At 40.8% G+C, this 23765-nt stretch overlaps 1 protein-coding gene and 1 non-coding gene across 2 annotated transcripts in view; both read left to right on the top strand.

Moving 5' to 3' along the window:
- The window catches only part of IMPG2 (interphotoreceptor matrix proteoglycan 2), an 84520-nt gene that overhangs the window by 45540 nt on the left and 15215 nt on the right, over positions 1 to 23765 (top strand). The window contains 3 exon segments of the mRNA XM_055124518.1: positions 1439 to 1683; positions 13212 to 13297; positions 21967 to 22273. Coding sequence (XP_054980493.1) covers positions 1439 to 1683; positions 13212 to 13297; positions 21967 to 22273 — 638 coding nt within the window.
- On the top strand, positions 3539 to 3645 carry LOC129402794 (U6 spliceosomal RNA). The gene has a single exon (XR_008628837.1). It is a non-coding gene; the product is annotated as a U6 spliceosomal RNA (small nuclear RNA).

Consider the following 23765-nt stretch of genomic DNA (forward strand, 5'->3'; position numbering starts at 1 on the left):
TTATTTCTTTCCTGTGGTCTCCTGTCTTACCACTTTTCCCCCTACTCTTGGTCCAGGACCCACCCATTTATGTGACTTTCACTTGTGGTTGCCTTAAAATATCCTGGGGTCCACAGAGGGCATATGTATCCCGGTGGAGAACTGCTACTATAGAACTTTGGAAGACAGCACATCTTCACAGAATATGTTCCCTTTACTCTTTTTTCCACCTTGGGGCCATTATTTGGGTGTTTTCCTGTGCATTTAGTTTCTTTACAAAAGAATCAGGAATTAGCCATGAATCTATGTATTTAATCAGGTTTTCCTCCAAGATCTGATAAGTTGCCACTTCCAACTTCTAAACATTAGTTTAGGACTCTTAGAAATGAAGCAACTTTTTATGTCCTGAGGATATATGCCCTAAAGTAGAATTGCTGGGTGAAATGACAGTTCAATTATAAGTTTACCAAGGACTTTTCATATTGTTTTCCACAGGGGTTGTACCAGACAATATTCCCTAAGCAACTTGGCACCCTGAGATTCTACAACCTTTGTTAAGACATCATCAGCCTATTGTCTAAACTTCCCTCAATCTCTTACTTATTTTTCTTTTTTTCATTTTGAGTGACACCCGGCGATACTGAAGGGTTACTCCTGGCTCTGCACTCAGGAATTACTCCTGGCGGTGCTCAGGGGACCATATGGGATGCTGGGTATCGAACCTGGGTTGCGTGCAAGGCAAACACCCTATCCGCTGTACTATCACTCCAGCCCCAATCCCTTACTTCTTTAATTCAATGCATTAAGAAGACAAAATAGGCTAGTTTCTAGAGCATTAAGAAAAAAAAACTTGTGTGGGCCAGAGAGAAAATACAATGGGTAAGGTGTTTGCCTTGTATGTAGCTGACTTGCTTTGATTCCTGATACCCCATATATGGTCCCTCAAAACTGCACCAGGAGTAAGAATTGTTGGGTGTGGCCCCAAAACAACACACACACACATACACACACACCCCTAAAAGGAAAAGATAAAGAAAGAAAGGAGGTTCGAAGACCTCTGGAGCCTAGCTATAGCCATGCTCAAGGCCCCTCTCCACACGTAAAAAATACAATAGAATAAAAATCAAGGAGGAGAAGTAGGGAAGAAGGAAGCAGGCTGATGGGAGAGGAGGTTTACTTTGAGGGAGGAGGGAAGTGAGAGAGCAGAGGAAGGTGGTCAGGTGTTCTTCAGGGCTGTCTCCTTAGAACCCCTTCAGCTGTTAGCACTGTACACCTTTGTTCTCTGGGAGGAAAAGCATGGTAGCCGAAGGGTGTCCGGAGTCTGCAAACTGGTGATGGAAGCTATGCTTTTTGAGACTCCCCAGTTTAGTGTAATGTTCATTCTTCATGAATTCAAAGCTCCTTTTTGTGTGTATGTTTTCTTTGCGTGACCTGATCTCTTCTCTCTTCTTATCCACAGTGGCGTTGATGTTCATTATGCAGTTTCCTTTGATGGGGAGGCCATCAGCAATACCACATGGGACCTAATTAGCCTTCACTCCAATAAGGTGGAAAACCATGGTCTCGTGGAGTTGGATCACAAGCCCACTGTTGTTTATACAATTAGCAACTTCAGAGATTATATTGCTGAGACCTTGCACCAGAATTTTTTGCGGGGAAACTCTTCTTTGAATCCAGATCCTGACTCCCTTCAACTCATCAGTGGTGAGTTGGAAAACATCATGAAGTCCTTGTATGATAGGAGTTTCTTTTTTCAGTATTACATGGTGAAAACTAATGTCCCTAAACATGAGATTCTGTTCTCAGTATATGATTCTAGCATTCTCTAGACCGATGGAAATGGGAACCATTCTGATATAAGCAGAGTCTTAACCCACATAGCTATTTTGTATAATTAACCAGGGATGCTCAGAAATATTTGCAGATGAAGACCACAGAGAGTGAGGAAGGCAAAAAACAGCCCTGCATTTAGAAATAGCTTAGAGGATAGGAGCAAAGTAAAGGGAGAAGAAAAGCTGTGCCTGGAAGTATAAATTAAACAGGCGATCGTGCTGTCTGATCCACCAAGATGCTAACTCCAGAGGCAAGTCAGTCGCTTAAAAAACCAGAGAGCATTAGAGAAAGATCAGGTCAGGAAAACTGATGGAAAAATCTTGGTAAAACAACAACATCAAGAAAAACAAAAATAGGATACTTGGTTCTAATACTGGGTAGAATCCCCAGAGACACCAGGTTTTAAATTTGGTCAGACATGTGGGGATTTGGTTATGTTCCAGAATCACAGGGGGACAGGGGTGAGGAGGGTGGGGGGTGGGAGGGGCGGGGTCTGGGATCATCAAGGAGAAAGTGGCCACTAGATCAGAGGCGAAGAGTGGGCTATTCAGCTGGGGATAGAAGCTCCCCAGGCTGGTTGCTTGTGTGCAGCAGCTGACCTGATCAGGGATGTGCTAGCATGTGTCCTTTTAATATTGATTCCTGGCGGTTTACTTCCCTATAATTTCTTCACCCAGAAATTAACTTTTATTTTGTTCTTTTCTGTTTTTTAACACCTAGCATTGCTTGAGGGTTACTGTCAGTTCTGTGCTTAGGGGTTGCTCCCTGGCACCATGAGGTTCTGGGATCAAACCTGGACTCTACACAGGGACAGTGTGCACTCAGCCCATGAGCTCTCTCTGGCCTAGTAGCTTAATGCAGATTTTTTTCCAGGGGAGTTGGGGGAGCGTACCCAGCAGTGTTCAGGTCTTACTCCTGGGTCTGTGGTCAGGCATCTCTCCTGGCATGAATTGGGGGACCATATGGGGTGACTTGTGGGAATTAAGCTAGTAGTTCAACATATTTTTGAGTGACTCCTCACTGTGTTCCAGATTTACTTCTGGCTCTGTGTTCAGGGATTACTCCTGGCAGGCTCAGAGGGACCATATGAGCTGCTGGGAATCAAACCCAAGTTGGGTGTGTGTAAGGCAAGCACCCTACCTGCTGTGCTCTCTCTCCAACTCCAGTAGTTTAACTTTAAAAATTTTTCAGGGGAATATTTTGCTGCAGTGACTGCTGGGGAGAAGGAAATGAGGAAAATATAAGTTAGAGGCAATACTAATAACAATGCATTTTTATAGATCTGTTTGTTCTTCAGAGAACCAAGCTTCTATTCTTTCAGACTGCTACTGTTTAAGTCCTCTCTGTGTCTGTCTCTCTCTCTGTGTCTGTCTGTCTGTCTCTCTCTCTCTCCAAGAAGGAGAAAGAAAATGCAACAAAATTATTTATTTATTTATTTATTGAATCACCATGTGGAAAGTTACAAAGCTTTCAGGTTTAAGTCTCAGTTATACAATGCTCAAACACCCATCCCTTCACCAGTGCCCATATTCCACCACCAAGAATCACAATATACTTCCCCCCCACCTCCCCACCTCCTGAGCCTCCCCCCACGCCTGTGTAGCTGATAAATTTCACTTTACTTTCACTTTACTTTGATTATGTTCAATATTTCAACAAAAAACCTCACTATTATTGTTTGGAGTTTCTCCCGCCAAAGTCGGACCTGCTGAAAAGGAAGCATTTGGTGCTCACTTCGGCAGCACATATACTAAAATTGGAATGTTACAGAGAAGATTAGCATGGCCCCTGTGCAAGGATGACATGCAAGTTCGTGAAGCGTTCCATATTTTTAATAAAAAAGGAAGCATTTGATAATTTGAAAAATGTAACAAAATTTTATTATAAATAATTCCTTACTTTCTAAATAAGATTTTTCCCCCCTGTGAGACCAAACTAAAACTTTAAATTATATTTCAATCACAATACATCTTCACTTAATTTCATTGATTAAATTCTTGGAAATTTAAGTGAAATGACATTTAGTATAGTCAAAGTACATTTACTATAGGCTAATTGACATAAACAAGAGCTTATGCCCACCGAATATTTCTGGCTCTAAAGGCAACACCAAGCATCTGAATAAAGATTCAAAACTCTTCTTAGATTAACTATTTAAAAAAATTCATTTCTTTTCTGAACCGTTTATTCCAGCTAGAGTCTTGGTTGGCCAAAGCCTGGCCTGGAGGAATCTCTGGGCAGATTAAGGGAATAATTGTGAATAGACTGCCCTTCCATCCAGAGCATTCACTTAACCCATGCTCACTTGGCTCAGGACATGTCAGACACACCAAGGAGTTTAACATGTACATAGTTAAGATGTGGGATGAAACCAGAATATCTGGAAAAAACCCACACAGACATTAGAAGAATTTGTGACCTCCATGTACAACAGTAGCCTTGGTTAGATTTGATTGATTCTTCTCATTAGTCATAGAATAATATGACATTGACATTAATATATTAATTATCTGGTATTATTTGATGACCTTCTGTATTTTGCTGAATTGATATTTCTTTGATGGGACACTGTGCTGAGATAGGGGTACAAAGTGGCCTGGATTTTATTTTATTTTATTTTTTTTATTTATTTTTTAAAAATTTTTTTATTTTATTTATTTTTTTTAAAGAAATATTTTATTGAACCACCGTGAAAACAAGAAAAAAAATACAAAGCTTTCAGGTTTAAGTCACAGTCAAATACTGATTAAACCACCATCCCTTCACCAGTGCACCCGTTCCACCACCAAGAACGACCAATACACCCCCTGCCACTCCACCCCCCATCTAAGTAGCTAATGATATTCCCATTATTCTCTCTATATATTGAGTACATTTCATATTTCCATACAGAACTCACTATTGTTGATTGGAAATTTTCCCCAACAATCAGGCCTGCTGAATAAGCATCATCTAATAATTTCTTTTCCTTGGTAAAAGTGAAGACTTTGAGTCAGCGCGGCCGCTATTGCGGCCGCGCGGTTTTGGGTTTCTAATATTTTAGCTCAGTTCACAGTCAAAATGGATGGCTGCAAGAATCCGCTCTGGTGCCAAAATGGGTTAGGAGACCTCAGGATCACAGTCAGTAGGCGCGGAGGCTCTGCTTCTCGTGCCGCGGCTCTCGGTTCATCTCTGGGCGGAAGGCGCGCTGGGAACGCCCCCCCTCCCAGGATCACCTACAGGCTACGTCACTAAAGAAAGTCCTACCTCCTGGTGGAGGGGTCTTAGAGGGTGGCTCTCACCGCGTGGCTGCTGCCGCTGCCGCCATTTTCGCTCAGAAAAATGGGGTGGAGAGGGAAAAAAATCCCTCCCCGGGCTGCACGAGGTTGTAGTTCAGTTCACAGTCAAAATGCATGGCTCAAGCATCCGCTCTGGTGCCAAAATGGGTTAGGAGACCTCAGGATCACAGTCAGTAGGCGCGGAGGCTCTGCTTCTCGTGCCGCGGCTCTCGGTTCCTGGCCTGGATTTTAAATGGGTCACATGGAACTTGAAATGGAGAAACTCTATTTAACGAATGGTACTGATATGAGCTATCAGTTCTAATATATGTGAGAACCTTTGCATTTTGTGGCAGTGCATTTATATTGAACTGACTTTATTCTATGCTCCTTCTTCTTTTCTCTTATCTCCTAATTTTTAATTTTATTGTAATTTTAGGAAATATTTATTTATTTTCCCTTTTCTTTATTCTCTTTTATTAGAACCCTTTTATTAGAGCCAATAAAAACAGTGACTAGAGGCTTGTTTTGACTGAAGTTAGTAAAAATTTTGTGTAGACTAATTTGGTATCACCCAGAGGGAAAATATATAGGTAGAATAGTTTATGAATATTGGGCTAAAACAGAAAAGATATAGCTACAATCCAAAACCTGAGGGAGATGGCCAGCTGAATTATGCAGAAGCTATACATTTAAGATTAATAGTCAGGGTGGTGGAAGAATGTTGTGAAATTTATGGAAAACAATAGGTAGAGTCAGGTTGTTTAGTAAAGTATAGAAATAGCATAGTCAAGTCTTCCTTCTTTTGTGGAGCCAGGCAGTGGAACTAGCTCCAAAAATGTCTGTTAAGGAAGTTAACAACTCTCTGAATTTCAAGCAAATTTAACAAATTCTTTAGGATATCCAGTAGAAATGAATTCAGATGCTTTTACCTTATATTAGAGGTACATTTCAGTTGCTCACTCATCATTTTATCCCTGAAATTCATTTCTGTTGCATGCCAACCTCAAGAGTTTTGCATGATTGCCACTTTCTTTTTTTAAAAATTTTTTTTATTATTATTTTTTTCTTTTATTACTTCACCATGTGGAAAGTTACAAAGCTTTCAGGTTTAAGTCTCAGTTATACAATGCTCAAACACCCGTCCCTTCACCAGTGCACATATTCCACCACCAAGAATCATAATATACCTCCCCCCTTCCCCCCACCTCCCCAGCCCCCCACCCCGCATGTGTAACTGGTAAATTTCACTTTACTTTCACTTTACTTTGATTACATTCAATATTTCAATAAAAAAATTCACTATTATTGATTTGGAGTTTCTCCCCCCTAAAGTCGATCTGCTGAAAAGAAAGCATTTGGTAATTTGTTTTCCATTGCTGAGAATGAAGAGATATGAGGTCCGGAGGCCGCACTAGCAGCAGCATAGTTTTGGATTTCTGTATTTTAGTAACTAAGTCTAGTGAAATGTCTGCCAGGAATCACAACATTGTAAGCTTGTACCTTTCAGCTACTTTATATTCCACATATGAGTGCGATCTTTCTATGTCTGTCTCTTTCTTTCTGACTCATTTCACTCAGCATGATACTTTCCATGTTGATCCACTTATATGCAAATTTCATGACTTCATGTTTTCTGACAGCTACATAGTATTCCATTGTGTAAATATACCAGAGTTTCTTAAGCCAATCATCTGTTTTCGGGCAGTCTGGTTTTTTCCATATTGTTGCTATTGTGAACAGAGCGGCAATGAACATGGAAATGCAGATGTCATCTCTACTATACCTTTTTGCCTCTCCGGGATATATTCCCAGGAGTGGTATTGCTGGGTCAAATGGGAGCTCAATTTCTAACTTTTTGAGAATCGTCCATATTGTTTTCCAAAAGGGCTGAACCAGTCGGCATTCCCACCAGCAGTGAAGGAGAGTCCCTTTCTCCCCACATCCACGCCAACACCGGTTGCTTTTGTTTTTGGGGATGTGGGCCAGTCTCTGTGGTGTGAGATGATATCTCATTGTTGTTTTGATCTGCATCTCCCTGATGATTAGTGATGTTGAACATTTTCTCATGTGCCTCTTAGCCATTCGGATTTCTTCTTTGGAAAAGTTTCTGTTCAATTCATCAGCCTATTTTTTGATCGGGTTGGCAGTTTTCTTCTTGTGGAGTTCAACCAGTGCATTGTATATCCTTGTTATCAACCCTTTATCGGATGGGTACTGCACAAATATCTTTTCCCATTCTGTAGATTGTCTTTGTATTTTGGTCACTGTTTCTTTTGAGTTGCAGAAGCTTCTTAGTTTGAGATAGTCCCATTTATTTATCTTTGTTTTCACTTGCTTGGCCAGTGGCATGTCAGCTTTGAAGATACCTTTGGCTTCAATGTCGTGGAGGGTTTTGCCGACCTTATCTTCAATGTACCTTAGGGATTCTGGTCTGATGTTGAGGTCTTTAATCCAGTTTGATCTGATTTTTGTACATGGTGATAGATGGAGGTCTAAGCCCATTTTTTTGCATGTAGCCGTCCAGTTTTGCCAGCACAATTTGTTAAACATGCTTTCCTTGCTCCACTTCACATTTCTTGCTCCCTTATCAAAGATTAGATGATCATATATTTGGGGGTGTATGTCAGAGTATTCAACCCTGTTCCATTGGTCTGCAGCTCTGCCTTTGTTCCAGTACCATGCTGTTTTAATGACTACTGCTTTGTAGTAGAGTTGGAAGTTGGGGAGGTTGATTCCTCCCATTTTCTTTTTCCCAAGGATTGCTTTAGCTATTCGTGGGGGCTTATTGTTCCATGTGAATTTCAGGAGCGCTTGCTCCATTTCTTTGAAGAATGTCAAGGGTATCCCTATAGGGATTGCATTGAATTTGTACAATGCTTTGGGGAGAATTGCCATTTTGACAATATTAAACTTCCAATCCATCAGCAGGGGATGTCTTTCCATTTCCTCGTGTCCTCTTTTATTTCCTGAAGTAGTGTTTTATAGTTTTCATTATACAAGTCCTTTACCTCCTTTGTTAAGCTGATTCCGAGGTATTTGATTTTTTGAGGCGCAATTGTGAACGGGATTGCTTTTCTCAGGTCACTTTCTTCTCTCTCATTATTTGCATATAGGAAAGCCATGGACTTTTGGGTATTGATTCTATAGCCTGCAACTTTACTGTACGAGTCTATTGTTTCTAGGAGTTTCTTGGTAGAGGTTTTAGGGTTCTCTAAGTATAGTATCATATCATCTGCGAATAGTGAGAGCTTGATTTCTTCCTTTCCTACCTGAATGCCCTTAATGTCTTTTTCTTGCCTAATCGCTATTGCAAGTACTTCCAGTACTATATTGAACAGAAGTGGAGAGAGTGGGAATCCTTGTCTCGTCCCTGTTCTCAGAGGGAAGGCTCTTAGTTTTTCCCCATTGAGGACAATGCTTGCCATAGGCTTGTGATAAATGGCTTTGACTATATTGAGGAAGGTCCCTTCTATACCTATTTTGGCTAGTGTTTTCATCATAAACGGATGCTGGATCTTGTCAAATGCTTTCTCTGCATCTATTGATATGATTATATGATTTTTATCTTTTCTTTTGTTGATATGGTGGATTATGTTGATTGATTTCCGGATGTTAAACCATCCTTGCATCCCCGGGATGAATCCCACTTGGTCGTGGTGTATGATCTTTTTGATGAGTTGTTGAATTCTATTTGCTAATATTTTGTTGAGAATCTTCGCATCTGTGTTCATCAGGGATATTGGCCTGTAGTTTTCTTTTTTTGTGGTGTCTTTGTTTGCTTTTGGTATTAGGGAGATATGAGCCTCATAGAAACTGTTAGGGAGGGTTTCTGTTTCTTCAATTTCCTGGAAGAGCTTGAGAAGGACTGGCAAAAGGTCCTCTTTAAATGTTTGGAAGAACTCACTAGTGAATCCGTCTGGACCTGGGCTTTTGTTTTTGGGAAGACTTTTGATTACCATTTCAATTTCCTTGATGTTAATTGGACTATTCAGGTACTCCAGGTCTTCTTGGTTCAGCCTTGGGAGATTATAGGAGTCGAGGAATTTATCCATTTCTTCTAGGTTCTCTTGTTTCGTGGCATAGAGATTTTCAAAGTAGTCTCTGATGATCTTTTGAATTTCATTGGTTTCTGTTGTGATGTCCCCCTTTTCATTTCTGATTCGGCTTATAAGGGTTCTCTCTCTCTCTTTCTTTGTGAGTCTTGCTAGTGGTTTATCAATCTTGTTTATTTTCTCGAAGAACCAGCTCTTGGTTTCATTGATCTTCCGGATTGTCTTTTGGGTTTCCATGTCATTAATTTCTGCTCTAAGTTTTATTATCTCTTTCCTTCTGCCTGGTTTTGGCTCCTTTTGTTGGTCCTTTTCTAAGGTCTTGAGCTGTGAAGTCAAGTTATTTATGTGGGCCCTTTCTTCCTTCCTGAGATATGCTTGCAGAGCTATAAATTTTCCCCTTAAAACGGCTTTAGCTGCATCCCACAGGTTCTGGTAGCTCGTGTCTTCATTCTCATTTGTTTCTAGGTACCTTTTGATTTCTTCCTTGATTTCCTTCCTGACCCACTCATTGTTCAATATCGAGCTATTTAATTTCCAGGTGTTTGATTTGGTTTTCTGCATCTGTCCACAATTAAGTTTTATCTTCAGTGCATCATGGTCTGAAAAGATAGCTGGTACAATGTCTATCTTGTTGATTCTGTTGAGGTATGTTGTGTGGCCCAGTGCATGGTCTATTCTGGAGAATGTTCCATGTGCACTGGAAAAGAATGTGTATTCCTTTTTTGGGGGATATAAAGCCCTGTATAGATCTATTAGCCCTCTCTCTTCTATTTCTTCCTGCAAAGCCAGTATTTCATTGGTGAGTTTTAATCTTCTAGATCTGTCCAGAGGAGACAGTGCGGTGTTGAAGTCTCCAACTACTATTGTGTTGCTCGAGATGTCCTTCTCGAGGTCTCTTAGCAGCCGTTGTAGGTATTTAGCTGGTCCCTCATTGGGTGCGTAGACATTTGGAGTGTGATTTCTTCCTGATGTACACATCCCTTGATTAATAAAAAGTGGCCTTCACTATCCCTTCTAATCTTTTTCAACCTGAAGTCTATGTAGTCCGATACTAGTAAAGCCACCCCGGCTTTCTTGAGGGAGTTGTTTGCTTGCAGGATTGTTTTCCATCCTTTGACTTTGAGTCTGTGTTTGTTCTGGCTATTCAGATGTGTTTCTTGCAGGCAACAGAATGTTGGGTTGAGTCTCTGAATCCATTTTGCCAGTCTGTGTCTCTTAATTGGTGAATTCAGACCATTGACATTAAGGGAGATTATTGTTATGGGATTTTGTGCCGTCTTTGTGCAAGGGTTTGTTGTGCTTGTAGGGGTTGTTCTTGTCTTACAATAGCCCCTTTAGTGCTTCTTTTAGGTTTGGTTTTGAGTCTATGAAGTTCCTGAGCTGTTGTTTATCCCCAAAGTAGTGTATGATTCCTTCTAGTTTGAATGAGAGTTTAGCCGGATAAAGTATTCTTGGTGAAGCGTTGATTTCATTGAGTTTTTTCACTATATCCCACCATTGCTTTCGAGCTTGGAGGGTTTCCTCTGATAGATCTGCTGTGAGCCTAAGGCGTGCTCCTTTGTATGCGATTTCCTTCTTGGACCTTGCTGCTTGGAGTATTGTGTCTCTCTGGAAGATGTCCATCATGTAACTATGATATGTCTTGGGGTTTTCCTGTTAGGATTTTAGCTGGCACTCTTCGGGTGCCTTGAATCTGGATGCCCGCATTGTCCAGCTATGGGAAGTTTTCCACAATGATTTGTTTGACTGTGTCTTTTTCGTTGGTGTTGGTTCCCTGTGGTTCTGGTAGTCCAATGATTCTAATGTTGTTCCTCTTGAATTCATTCCCTAGGACTCTGATTCTAGCTAGAGCTATTTTGAGGTCTCTTGCCATGGTTTGTTGTTGCCTGTATGCCTCTTGCAGCTCATCTTCAAGCATACTGATTCTGTCTTCGGCTGCAGTCATCCTATTGTTGAGGGCAGTCAGAGAGTTTTTGATTTCATGTATGGAATCCTTCATTTCTTTTTGAAGGTTTTTTATTTCTGCTCTCATTTCTTCCTGTATTTTGTCGGCTGTCTGTTGTATTGTTTCCGCCAGGTCTTCCTTGAAGTTGTCCATCTTTGCATTGAGTTCATTGAACATGTTGAGGATTTCAACTCTGAATTCTTTCTCAGAGAGGTCAAGTTTGTAGGAAGCACCCATTGAGGTTTCTGGACTCCTTTGATCGTCCTCTGGTTGCAATGGGGATTTTCGCTGTTTCTTCATGTTGTTTGTGGTGGTATGAAAGAGGGCCCTTGAAGATGAGTGTCCCTGTTTCCTTTTGTTGTGAAAAAGGATTGTGGATAGGCTCAGTTAATAGTGGTTACCTTTTAACTTGCCGTTTGTAGAACCTGATCTCCTACTGAGATGTTTCCTTCAATCCTTATGTGAAGTCTTGTGCATTATTGTCCTACTGCTTGCGAATAGCTAGGATGTTAGTCTTGGATAGGATGTCGAGGAAACTACCTGCCGCCGCGTGAGCTTTGGCCGGCCGGCAATGAGGCCACGCCCACTTTTCTTAGGCCACGCCCCTTGCGGTTAGGCCATGCCCCTTTCCCACAACCCGACAGCGGTCAATGAGCTGGGGGTGGCGTGCTGGCCACTCGGCCGGCAGTCCGGAGGGGAGGGAAGCCCGGGGTGCTCCTGCCACTTTCTAAAAGGTAACTTGCTCAGCATCTCCAAGATATGGTCAGTCATGATCTTGTGGTTCTTCTTTAGAATTCTATAGAAGATTACAAATACACAGTCGAAAATGAGTTTTGAACACTTGTACATTTTAAAACGTCACAATTAAATGTGAGCTGGTTTCCCACAAAAAAAAAAAAAGAAAATGAGTTTTGAAAAATGCCTAAACAAAGCAGTAGAATTTACTTCTTTTTTTGGAGCATGTAGTAGATGACCCTCCCAACATCACCAATTTTATAGGTTTTATTCCCTCTCCTCCTAGGTAAAATCAGTTTTCCCTCTGTATTCTCATTTATTGCATATATGACCTTTACAAAGACTAGCACAGTTTCAGTAAGTTTTTAAAAATGAAATCCTGCAGGGCTGGTTATAGCACAGTGGGTAGGGCATTTACCTTACATGTGGCTGACCCAGGTTTGATTCCCAGCAACCCATATGGTCCCCTGAGCACCTCCAGGAGTAATTCCTGAGCGAAAAGCCAGGAGTAACCCCTGTGCATTGCCAGGTGTGACCCCCCCCCAAAAAACAAAAGCAAAAAAAATTAAATCTTGCAACGTGAACTCTTTTTTCTCATTATTAAATATTGACATAGTGATAAACTCTCTAGTGTCCTAGTTCATATTTTAAAGGTTATTTATGCCCTCCTCAAAGGATATAATTTTGCGTATTGTTATTTTATTTTTAGCATCAAGCAACTGAATTGTCATGTCAGGTTAACTTTCTTTTTTTTGTGTGTGTGTGTGTGTTATAGTTTTTTTTTTTTTTTTTTTGCTTTTTGGGTCACACCCAGCGATGCTCAGGGGTTACTCCTGGCTCTGCACTCAGGAATTACTCCTGGCGGTGCTTGGGGGACCATATGGGATGCCGGGGATCGAACCCGGGTCGGCCGCGTGCAAGGCAAACGCCCTACCCGCTGTGTTATCGCTCCGGCCCCAGGTTAACTTTCTTATTAAAAAACCAAATTAAAAATAACTGCTTCTCAGGAATTTTGAAAATAGTTTTAAAAACTGACCTGCAAAAGAAAGGAATTAATATGAACCCTAGATGTAAAAATGGGAAGAATGTTTTAGAATTCAGATAGAATGTACCAGTATATTTCCTGCCCGGCCCCCATATGTTTGGCCAAAATCTAAACTCTCGAGGGGTAGAAACTTTTTTCAAACTTTTGGGCAATATGTATCTGTATGCAGACTGCTGCTAGCAAGCTTGGAGGATCATGTGGTGCTAGAGATTGAACCAGGGTCTCCCTCATGGAAATGATGCACTTCAGTTTTTTGAACTATCTCCTTAGCCTGAGAACTTGGTTTTTAGTTACCCTTAAGTATTAGAGACAGTAATTTACTAACTAAAAACATTTTTTTTTATGTACTGTCTTTTTAACAGTGAGAGGAATTTTACTTTCCCAAACTGAAAAGCTAGTTCGGAACAATGAAAGTTCAAGACTTCAGGCAACTCTACCATCCGCTGTGGTAAGAACATTTCTGTATTTTACGTCTAGGAGTTGGCCTTTAACATTCTTTTCTGAAAAAAAGAGATGCTTACTTTGGTAAACAACATCAGTTATGCTTGGCATCATGCATTTGAGTATTCTCTTATATCATCCCTGGAACATTATTTATAGTTTTTAGCTCATGGGCCTTGTGGCTTAAAGAAGTCTATACATTTGCTTTTTCCAGACTCCACACATGGTAGAAAATTTACTTAAGTTTCATACTTATTTGGGGATAATTAAGCTATAAGTTAAGTTAAGGTTAATTATTCTTTAAAAAATACCCAGGAGAATTTTTTTATAACTAAGAATATAATTGATTACATAGGGACTATAATTTTTTTCAATGATAGTATTAAAGAAAAAGCTTAGAATCCAAGACCTAAAAAACTATATGTGCTTGTGTGGAAAAGAGAGAACGAAGATGAAAAATACTTCAGCAGACTAATGACAGTAAGTCTTTATTTTAAGCTAGGTTGAGAACATTCCTATATTGACAGAAATAGCATGAAATGAACTTTCCTTTTTATTATCACCCACACCCCTTAAGCACTCTTCTATTTCCTCTAAACCTCTGATTTCATATTAACCTTAGAAGGAATCCAATAGAAAAGAAAGTGAAGTCCTTTTTTTAGAATAACAATAATAATCACAACCATGACTCCTAGAAACCTACTGGACTATAATGAGTACACAGATCTGTCATGTAGACACAAGAGAAGTCTTGCTTCCTACATTCCTATTCTTCTATTCTTTTTTTCCCCAAAGTAATTTTACTAAAGCACTATGAATTTCAAAGTTATTCATATTGAGTATTTGACATACAATGTTCCATTACCAATCCCGCCACCAGTGTTAATGTCCCTTCACCAGTGTCTCTCTTACCTCCACCTCCCCACCACCACCCTGGCTCCCAGTCCCAGGCAACTGTCCTCTTGACAGAAAACTTTTAAATTTGGTTTTAAAGTTTGGGTCTTGTGATTTTAGTGTTGTTGACTGTGGTTTGGATATTTAGCTGTGTATCCTTAACACCAATGATGTATCGGAACCTCTTGACTTGTGCCCCTACTGCTTCTTGTCTATCTCTTCTTCACTCTATTTCTTTCCTTCTCCTCCCTATACTCTGGGGCTAAGGTTATCTAGGCATGCCCCTCCTTTAAACCATTGTTTTTCCTCACTCATTTTCTCTAAATAGCACTGTAGCACTGTTGTCCCATTGTTCACCGATTTGCTCGAGCGGGCACCAGTAACATCTCCATTGTGAGACTTGTTGTTACTGTTTTTGGCATATTGAATATGACACGAGTAGCTTGCCAGGCTCTGCCGTGCAGGCAAGATACTTTTGATACCTTGCCAGGCTTTTCGAGAGGGATGGAGGAATCAAACTCAGGTCGGCCGCGTGCAAGGCAAACGCCCTACCTGCTGTGCTATTGCTCCAGTTAGTTCCTGTGTTTATCCTTCTACTTCTGGCTTACTTCATTTAACATGGTATCTTGCAGTTCCATCCATGTTGTAACAAATTGCATGGCAAGAGTAACATGGTCTAAAACGAAAAGACAGCTGACTGAATGAGAGAAAATATTGCAGTCAGCACATTAGATAAAGGGCTGATATCCAGGATACACAAAATACTCACAAAGATTAGCAACAAAAAAAATCCAAAACTTCCATCAAAAATGGGGAGAGGAAATAGAGATTTCTCTGAGGAAGAACATCAGATGGTTAACGCGCATATAAAAAAAATGCTCACTTCTTGGTGGGAATGCTAACTGGTCCAGCCCTTTTGAAAAAAAAAAAACACTTGCATTTCTAAAAAAACTAGGAATTCAGACACAAAATGATTGCACCCTTTTGTGGTATATAAAGTAACATAATAGGAGAATAACACCTAAGAATAGTAGAGATAAACACCAGGAGGGTGACCCCATGGCTTGGAAGCCAATCTTATGTGCCTGGAAAAGGCAGGTGGGATGGAGAAGAGACCACTAAGTAAATGATGGTTGGAGGGATCACTTGGGATGGTAGATGCATGCTGAAAGTAAGCTATGGACCAAACATAATGGCTGTTTAGTGCCTATATTATAAACCATAACACCCATAAGGAGAGAGAAAGTAAGAGGGAATGTGTCTGCCATGGCAGTAGGGGGAGAGAAGGGTTGGAGGTGGCAGAAGAGATACTAGGAACATTATTTGGTGGACAATGGGCACTGGTGGAGGGATGGGTACTCAAACATTGTTTGATTGAAATGTAATCACAAAAATTTGTAAGTCTGTAACTGTATCTCACGATGATTAATTAAAATAAAAAACCAAACTAGAAATTCAGCTTTCATATGACCCAGCAGTACCACTTCTGGGAATATATCCCCAGGTGCAAAAAAGGAATATATCCCCAGGGTGCAAAAAAGCACAGTAGAAATGATATCTGCAACTGTATGTTCATTGCAGCTCTGTTCATGATAGCCAGAATCTGGAAACAATCTGAGTGCCCGAGAGCAGATGACTGGTTAAAGAAACTTTGGTACATCTACACAATGGAATACTATGCAGCTGTTAGAAAAGAGGAAGCCATGAAATTTGCTTATAAATGGATAGTCATGGAGAGGATCATTCTAAATGAAATGAGTTAGAAAGAGGGACAGACATAGAATGACTGCACTCATTTTTGGAATATAAAATATCATAATATGAGACTAACACCCAAGGACAGTAGAAATAAGGCCAGGAGGATTGCTCCATGGTTAGAAGCCTGCCTTATGAGCTTGGAGAGAGGGAAGCTGGGATAGAGAAGGGATCACTAAGTCAATCGTGGTTGGAGGGATCGCTCGGGATGGGAGATGTGTGCTGAAAGTAGATAAAAGACCAAACATGATGGCCTTTATTATCTGTATTGCAAACCATAATGCCCATAAGTAGAGAAAGAGTAAGAGGAAAACTGTCGGCCATAGAGGCAGGGGGAAGGGCGGGATGTGGGGTGGGGCCGGGGAGAGATACTGGGGACATTGGTGGTAGAAATGTTCACTGGTGGAGGGATGGGTGTTCTATCATTGTATGACTGAAACTGAAACATGAAAGCTTTGTAAGTGTTGCTCACAGTGACTCAATAAAAAAATTAATTAAAGGGAAAAAAAAGAAAAAAATGCTCACCATCACTTATTACTTGGCAAATCAAGACAACAATGAGATACCATCACACACCAGTGAGAATGGCACATATCAAAAATACTGGGAATAATCTGTGTTGGCGGGGATCTGGTGAAAAAAGAACTTTTATCCACTGCTGGGGAGAATATTGTCTGGAAAATATATGGAAAAGAGTATGTAGGGGTCTCAGTAAACTTAGAATTAAGCTACTGTATGGCTCAATGATTACACTTTTGGGTGTCTACCCATAGGACAGTAAAACATTCATTCCAAAGGACTTATGCACACTACTATTCATTGCTGCACTCAGTACAATAGTTCATATTTGGAGTCAATTTAAATGTCCAACAATGGATTAGTGGATCATGAAGATATGGTATAAATACAAAATAGAATATCAGACAACTGCAAGGAATGATGAAATTATGCAATTTATTTCTATTATCTTGGAACATATTTTCTCTCTCATATGATAAAGAAATTAATGTTAATAATTTGAGTTATCTTAAAATTTGCTTATCTATTTACATGTGCAGAACTTTTTAAACTTAATTATAGAAAAATTTTCAATTTTGAAATGTAGAATCACTGAAAATAGCTCCTCTCTGCTGCCAAATTCCATATTAGACAAAAACATGAGGTGGGGGTTTGGCATTAGAAATTAAATTGATTTAGTGTTTATTTATTTACTTACATATTCATCGGGGGATTTTTAATGTGTCAGCTTTTAGGAAAATGAAGATAAATATGGCATGGGATCAGAGATAGCTCACTGGCCTGAGCACATTCTTTGCTTGCAGGAGGAGACTCTTTCCCTGGTACCATCATCTGGCTCCCCAAGTGCTGCTGAGAGCAACCCTTAGACAGAGCCATGAATAGCCCCTGAGCACTAGTGGATAATGCAACCACCAAAACAAACCAAACCAAACAAAAAAAATTAAGGGTTGGAGATAGTACTGTGAATAAGGTGCTTGTCTTGCATGCAGCCGACTTGGGTTACAATCCTCAGAACACTTCCTGGAGTAAACCCAGAGTACCACTGGGTGTGGCCCCCAAACCAACAAACAAAACAAAAGGTATGGCCTGGCCTGCAAGATGTTTCTGTATGGTTGTTGTATCTGGAATTCTACAGAGATTTAGTTGATCCTGTTGTAGAAGTCCATCCAGGGTACATGGCAACGAGAGGTGTTTCACTGAGAACACAGCACCACTAGTCTTTGGTCCTTAATCACAAAACTTGGGGCTTCTCTAACCACAGAAGGCCTATGATGCTATTTTATTTTTATTTTTGTTTTTACAGTGGTGGGAATTGAACTTAGGGCATCAAACTTGCAAGATAAGCACCCTATGGCCGAGCCACATTCCTTGTTTCTGAGATGGTAGTTTAGAATGGTGGTCTGCAGCACATGTAGCAATGTCATCCCGTTGTTCATTGATTTGCTCGAGTGGGCACCAGTAACATCTCCTTTTTTTTTCTTTTTGTGTCACACCCAGCAATACACAGGGCTTACTCTTGGCTCTGCACTCAGGAATTACTCCTGGTGGTGCTTGAGGGGACCATATGGGATGCTGGGATTCGAACCCAGGTTGGCCAGATGCATGGCAAACGCCCTACCTACTGTGCTATTGCTCCAGCCCCAGTAACATCTCCATTGTGAGACTTGTTGTTACTATTTTTGGCATATCAAATAAGCCATAGGTAGCTTGCCAGACTCTGCCGGGTGGGCAGGATCCTCTCAGTAGCTTATTGGGCTTTTTGAGAGGGATGGAGGAATTGAACCCAGGTCGGCCATATGCAAGGCAAATGCCCTACCCACTGTGCTATCGCTCCAGTCCTATATTTTAAAAATAAGTCAAAACTGGAATCAGGAATATAGCTCAAAAGGTTGGAGCACATGCCTGAATGAAGGAGCCCTGAGCTTGATCCTCAGCACCTCATGGTCACTTGAATACTTCAGGAGTGGCCCTGAATCTCTGATCACGGTATAGCCCCTGAGCACTGTAGAGGTGGGGCCCACCCGAACAATTTTTTTAATTATTTATTTTTAATTAGTGAATCAGCGTGAGGGTACAGTTACAGTTTTATACATTTTTGTGCTCGTGTTTTCCGCATACAAAGTTCAAGAACCCATCCCTTCACCAGTGCCCATTCCCTACCACCAGTAAACCCAGCATCTCTCCCGCCCTCCCAAGTCCCGTCTCCCCCCACCCCACACTGCCACTATGGCAGGGTATTCCCTTTTGATCTCTCTCTCTGATTAGGTGTTGTGGTTTGCAATAAAGGTGTTCAGTGGCCATTGTGTTCAGTCTCTAGTCTACATTTGGCACACATCACCCTTCCCCCGCATGACCTCCGACCACATTTTACTTGGTGTTCCCTTCTCTGAGTTGCCCAGAATGAGAGACCAGCCTCCAAACCATGGGGACAACCTCCTGGTACTTATTTCTACTAATCTTGTCACCCGAACAATTTTTAAGAAAATTTGTTGCTTCTTTTGAAAAACAAATAGATCCTAGTCGGGCCCGTGCTCGGCTCCGGCCGGCCGGGTTTTCGGCCCGGGCGCCCATGCCCCTGCAGAGCCGGTGGATGTGGAACAAGCGGGAACCAGAGACAGCTTTAGGAATTGGGGTTCCAGCAAGTGCCTGCACCCATGTATGGAGACTGTGAATTAAGCCTTTGCCCCACGCCGGCTAACGGAGGAAATATGTAATTTCTGGCAGAATTTTCCCAGGACTTTATACAGAAATCCAAAACCGCGACTTAACATTTATAATTGTCATCAATGTGAAAGGGTTCCATTTGAACAGGTCAGACTTGGGGGGGAAACTCCAAATAATAACAGTAAGTTTTTGTTGAAATATTGAAGGTTCTTAATGTAACAGCCACCTCTGGACTATGAGCTAAGCAAAAGCCCCACGCTGGCCAACGTGGCGTGGAGTACACCATACTATGAGGCGCAGGAAGGGGGATGAGGGGGAAAAATTAAAAAAAAAAAAATGGAAAAGGAAAAAGAGAAAAAAAAGAGAGAGAGAGAGTTATGTCAACTATAGTGAGTTTTGTGTTGAATTATGGAATGTAATCAAGGTAAAGAAAAAATTAAGTGAAATTCATTAGTTATACAGTAGGGGGTAGGGGGTGGGGGCGGGGGGTAAACTGGGGTTTCAGGTGGTGGAATTTGGGCACTGGTGAAGGGATGGGTGTTTGAATATTGTATAACTGACATATAAACCTGAGAACTTTGTAACTTTCCACATGGTGATTTAATAAAAATTAAAAAAAAAAAAGAAAAACAAATAGATCTTTATTATTAGGTTCACATTACTCTGTTGCAGAAACTTGTTGCAACTTGGCCTAATGGGACTACCCATTGGGGCTACCCAATGGGGCTACCCGTTTAATCAGGTCTGTCTAACTGAGCGCTCTTGTTTGTTTATATTGCCAATTCTATTTACATTTAATTCTACTCCTTAGTTTTTTGAGTAGTGGTAGCCACAATGTATTGACAATTTCAGAAGATATTGGAATGCTAATGAATGATAAAATGTGAAAAACCGTATCATTAGAACGGTTTGGTTTCATCTTCCTGCTCCTTCTCTTCCTCCTCTTCTTCCTCAAGCAAACTGTTAAGATTTTTTTATAGAAATGAGATTTTTTAAAAAATAGACTTGATTATTAGAATTTTTTCCATTTTTTAATTTTTAAAATTTATTTATTTTATTGAATCACCCTGTGGAAAGTTACAAAGCTTTCAGGCTTATGTCTCAGTTACACAATGCTCGAACACCCATCCCTTCACCAGTGCACATATCCCACACCAAAAACCTCAGTATACCTCCCACCCCTGACTCCCCCACCCCCGCCTGCATAGCTGATAAATTTCACTTCACTTTCTCTTTACCTTGATTACATTCCATATTTCAACACAAAACTCACTATTATTGTTGGAGTTTCCTCCCCCAAAAACAGCCCTGATGAAAAGGATCACGATCACGATCACGAAATCCCGTTAATCGTCGATTTCTCGAGCGGGCTCAGTAATCTCTCCATTTGTCCTTTCCCTGAGATCTTAGAAGTCTCTCTCTCCCAACGATGTAGCACTGGAGGCTCTTTCAGGGTCAGGGGAATGAGATCCAGCTTGTTACTGGACTTAGCATATAAATACACCATGGGAAGCTTGCAAGGCTGTCCCATGTGGGCAGGAAACTCTCAGAAACTTGCCAGTTTCTCCCAGAGGGAGAAGTAGGCTACAAGATATCACATGGCCACAAAGCGACCTCGAGCTTCTGGGAGCTGCTTTTAAGCCTCTGGATGTTAGCTGTTGATGGAATTACACACACCCGGGTTCCTCTGCCGGTACCTTCATGGTACCTTCATGTGTGAGGCCTGTCCAAACGTGTGGAGAGGGGCCTCGAGCATGGCCGTAGCTAGGTTCTGGTGTTCTTCGGCCACCAGGAGCTCTGCTCGGAGTGGGAAGAGAAGCTGGAGCCCATCCCGTTTGAGGGCCCCGGGTAAGACAGCCAGGCGTGCGGGCAAGAGACTCTCTGCTGAAAAGGAAGCATTTGTTAATTAGTTTTCCATTGCTGAGAATGAAGAGATATGAAGTTTGGGATTTCTGTAGTTTGGAATTTTAGTAACTAAGCCTAGGGAGATTTATGTTAGAAATTGCATCATTTCCCTTCCTGGGACAGCATGGGGCTATGGCTTAGTTCACAGTCTAGAGACATTTCTTCGAGCAGCTGCTGGTACCAAAAGTAGTCTAGCTGACCATGATCGATCAGCTGCAGAGTGGCCACCCGGGTCACATCTCGGCGGAGAGCGTGCCAGTATCACCCCCGTTTCGAGATCACGCACGCGTCCTGCTGTTGCAAGTTCATACCTCTTTTTTTTCCCTTCCCTCACCTCCAAGTTCATATCTCCTTAATGGTTCTGATAAAATGGCTGATGCCCTGCCCTCTTTCCCAGAAAAGGGAAAAAAAGCTGAGAAAGGAAGACCTTTCCCCTCCTCGGCCGGTGTGGGGCTATGGCTTAGTTCACAGAATAGAGACGTTAGAAATTATTGTATAGGTAGGAATTTTGAGATATTGAATTAGACACCTTTTAATAGACTAATAGGAAATTAATCTATTAATTTTCCTGACTGGAAAATCACTGGTTGCCCAGTGGGCTTTCTGTAATACCAGGCATACTTTTCAGTTGGCATTAGCAGATTTGAATCTGGTGAATATGATATTAACTTGTTAATGTGCTAAATAAGCTAAAAGAAAAATTGAGAAGTCGAATTTATTTCAGAGGGAATGCCTAATTCATATAAAAATAAATTGGATGTTATTCCTGAAACATATATATTCATCTTTCAAATGTATGAGAAAGGTTTATTGCTCTGTTATTTTATTAGGGAGTACTTATTCAAAATGAATGGTGTTTTTTCTTTATTTAATAAGTCTGCGATCACTTTTTTTCTTTTAAAAGATCTCTGATAAGATTTAGCCCCTTTCCCCTTCCAGGATGATACCGTTGGTGTGGAATGGCCGTCCACAGATGACTCCATCACAGACAGAATTTCACTGCTAGATTTCATCTCTCACCCTCCCTCAGCCACTGGTGGCGAACTCCATTCTGAAAGTGCTCTCAGTGGTAAGGTGGTGGCTGCATCCAAATTAGCTATTCCCATGGCAGTGGAGCTCAGTTCTTCTCCAGAGATGCTCGAGGCCAGCAACTTGACTCTTCAGTCTGTCACCCCAGCAATGCTTCAGTCTGGTTTGACGACAGCTTCTGAGGAAAGAGCTTCTGAATCTTACTTATTAGAAGATGGTAAGAAATGTTCATTGCTTTCTATACTTCTTTTTTCTATTGTACCACATAACAAGGATTTGGAAGAGAGAAAGAGACTAGGCTTAATAGAAGAAGATGGTAGCATGTTTTTGGTTTTTTTTAAACTTTTGAATTGAATCACTGTGACATAGACCCTTACAAAGCTGTTCGTGACTGGATTTCAGTCATATAGTATTCCAACACCTGTCCCTCCACCGGTGTACATTTCACAGTACCAGCGTCCCCAGGTTCCCTCCCATCACCCCCCACCCCCACCCCCTGCCTACCTCTATGGCAGGCACTTTTCTTCTCTCTCTCTCTCTCTCTCTCTCTCTCTCTCTCTCTCTCCCCTCACCACACTCCTTTGGGCACTGTGGTTTGCAAATATTGATACTGAAAGGTTATCAAGAATATCTCTTTACCTGTTTTTAACTCAGTTGTTGTCCAGCATGATCATTCCCAGTTATTATTGTCATACCCATCTCTTCTCTATCTTACTTCCTCAGCCTCACACTTGTGGTTAGATCCAACCATTGACCAGTCCTCCTAACCCCAATTTTCTCTGGCCATGGACATTAATCTTCTACTATATATATAGTATAAATATATATGTATATATACTATACTATACTATATATATAAATATATATATTTAAGTAGCATGTCTTTGAAGGGAATGTTTTGGGAAAGTTGTGGAGAAAGGGGCCAGTCATTTTATTGGTGGGTAGAGGAGACTAACTAGGTGAACAATGAACTTGGTCGACTAAGGTGGGAATCTATTAATATATATTATTTTACTAAAGAATAGGTAATATAAGTTACTATTAAAGAACTACTTTATTTGACTATAGCATTATAAGTGAAAGAATGTCTGGGTGGTTTTAATGATATATGTATGTATGTAGTTATATATACATATACACATATATGTTTTGTGTGTTTGTGCTGCTTGGGATAAAACCCAGAGTCTCGTATATGTGAAACATGTGCTCTACCACTGAGCTACATTATGGTTCCTATAGTTGTTTTTATACACTTATTTATGTTTATTTGGGGGCCATTCATGACAGTGCTCAATGCTTATTCCTGGCTTTGTGCTCAGGAATAAAAACTAAGAAATGTTTTCATTAAGAAAAGTTTTCAATAAGAAATGAAAACGAAGTAGAGAGTTTAGATGTTATAGTCACAAAAATCAATGTGACTTAGGGATGGAGAATATATGTAAAAGGTAAAGAAAGATTTAATTAATAAACCCAGATTGTTGAACTTTGGGTGAACCCGAAGGATGATGGGTGATCCACATAACAAGGAAATGGAAGTTCAAAGATGAAAATTTCCAGGGATTTTTTTCCCTTTAATTTTTGAAACCACTCAGTCTTTGTTTACTACCAGTAATTCTTTGTTTTCATGAAGCATGATAATCAAGTGTTTGGAGATGAATATTTGAATAACCAAAGTCTTGTTACACTTGAGAAAGAGTGTGGATATATGA

The sequence above is a fragment of the Sorex araneus genome, chromosome 2 (genome assembly GCF_027595985.1).
Source record: "Sorex araneus isolate mSorAra2 chromosome 2, mSorAra2.pri, whole genome shotgun sequence".
NCBI classification, from domain to species: Eukaryota; Metazoa; Chordata; class Mammalia; order Eulipotyphla; family Soricidae; genus Sorex; species Sorex araneus.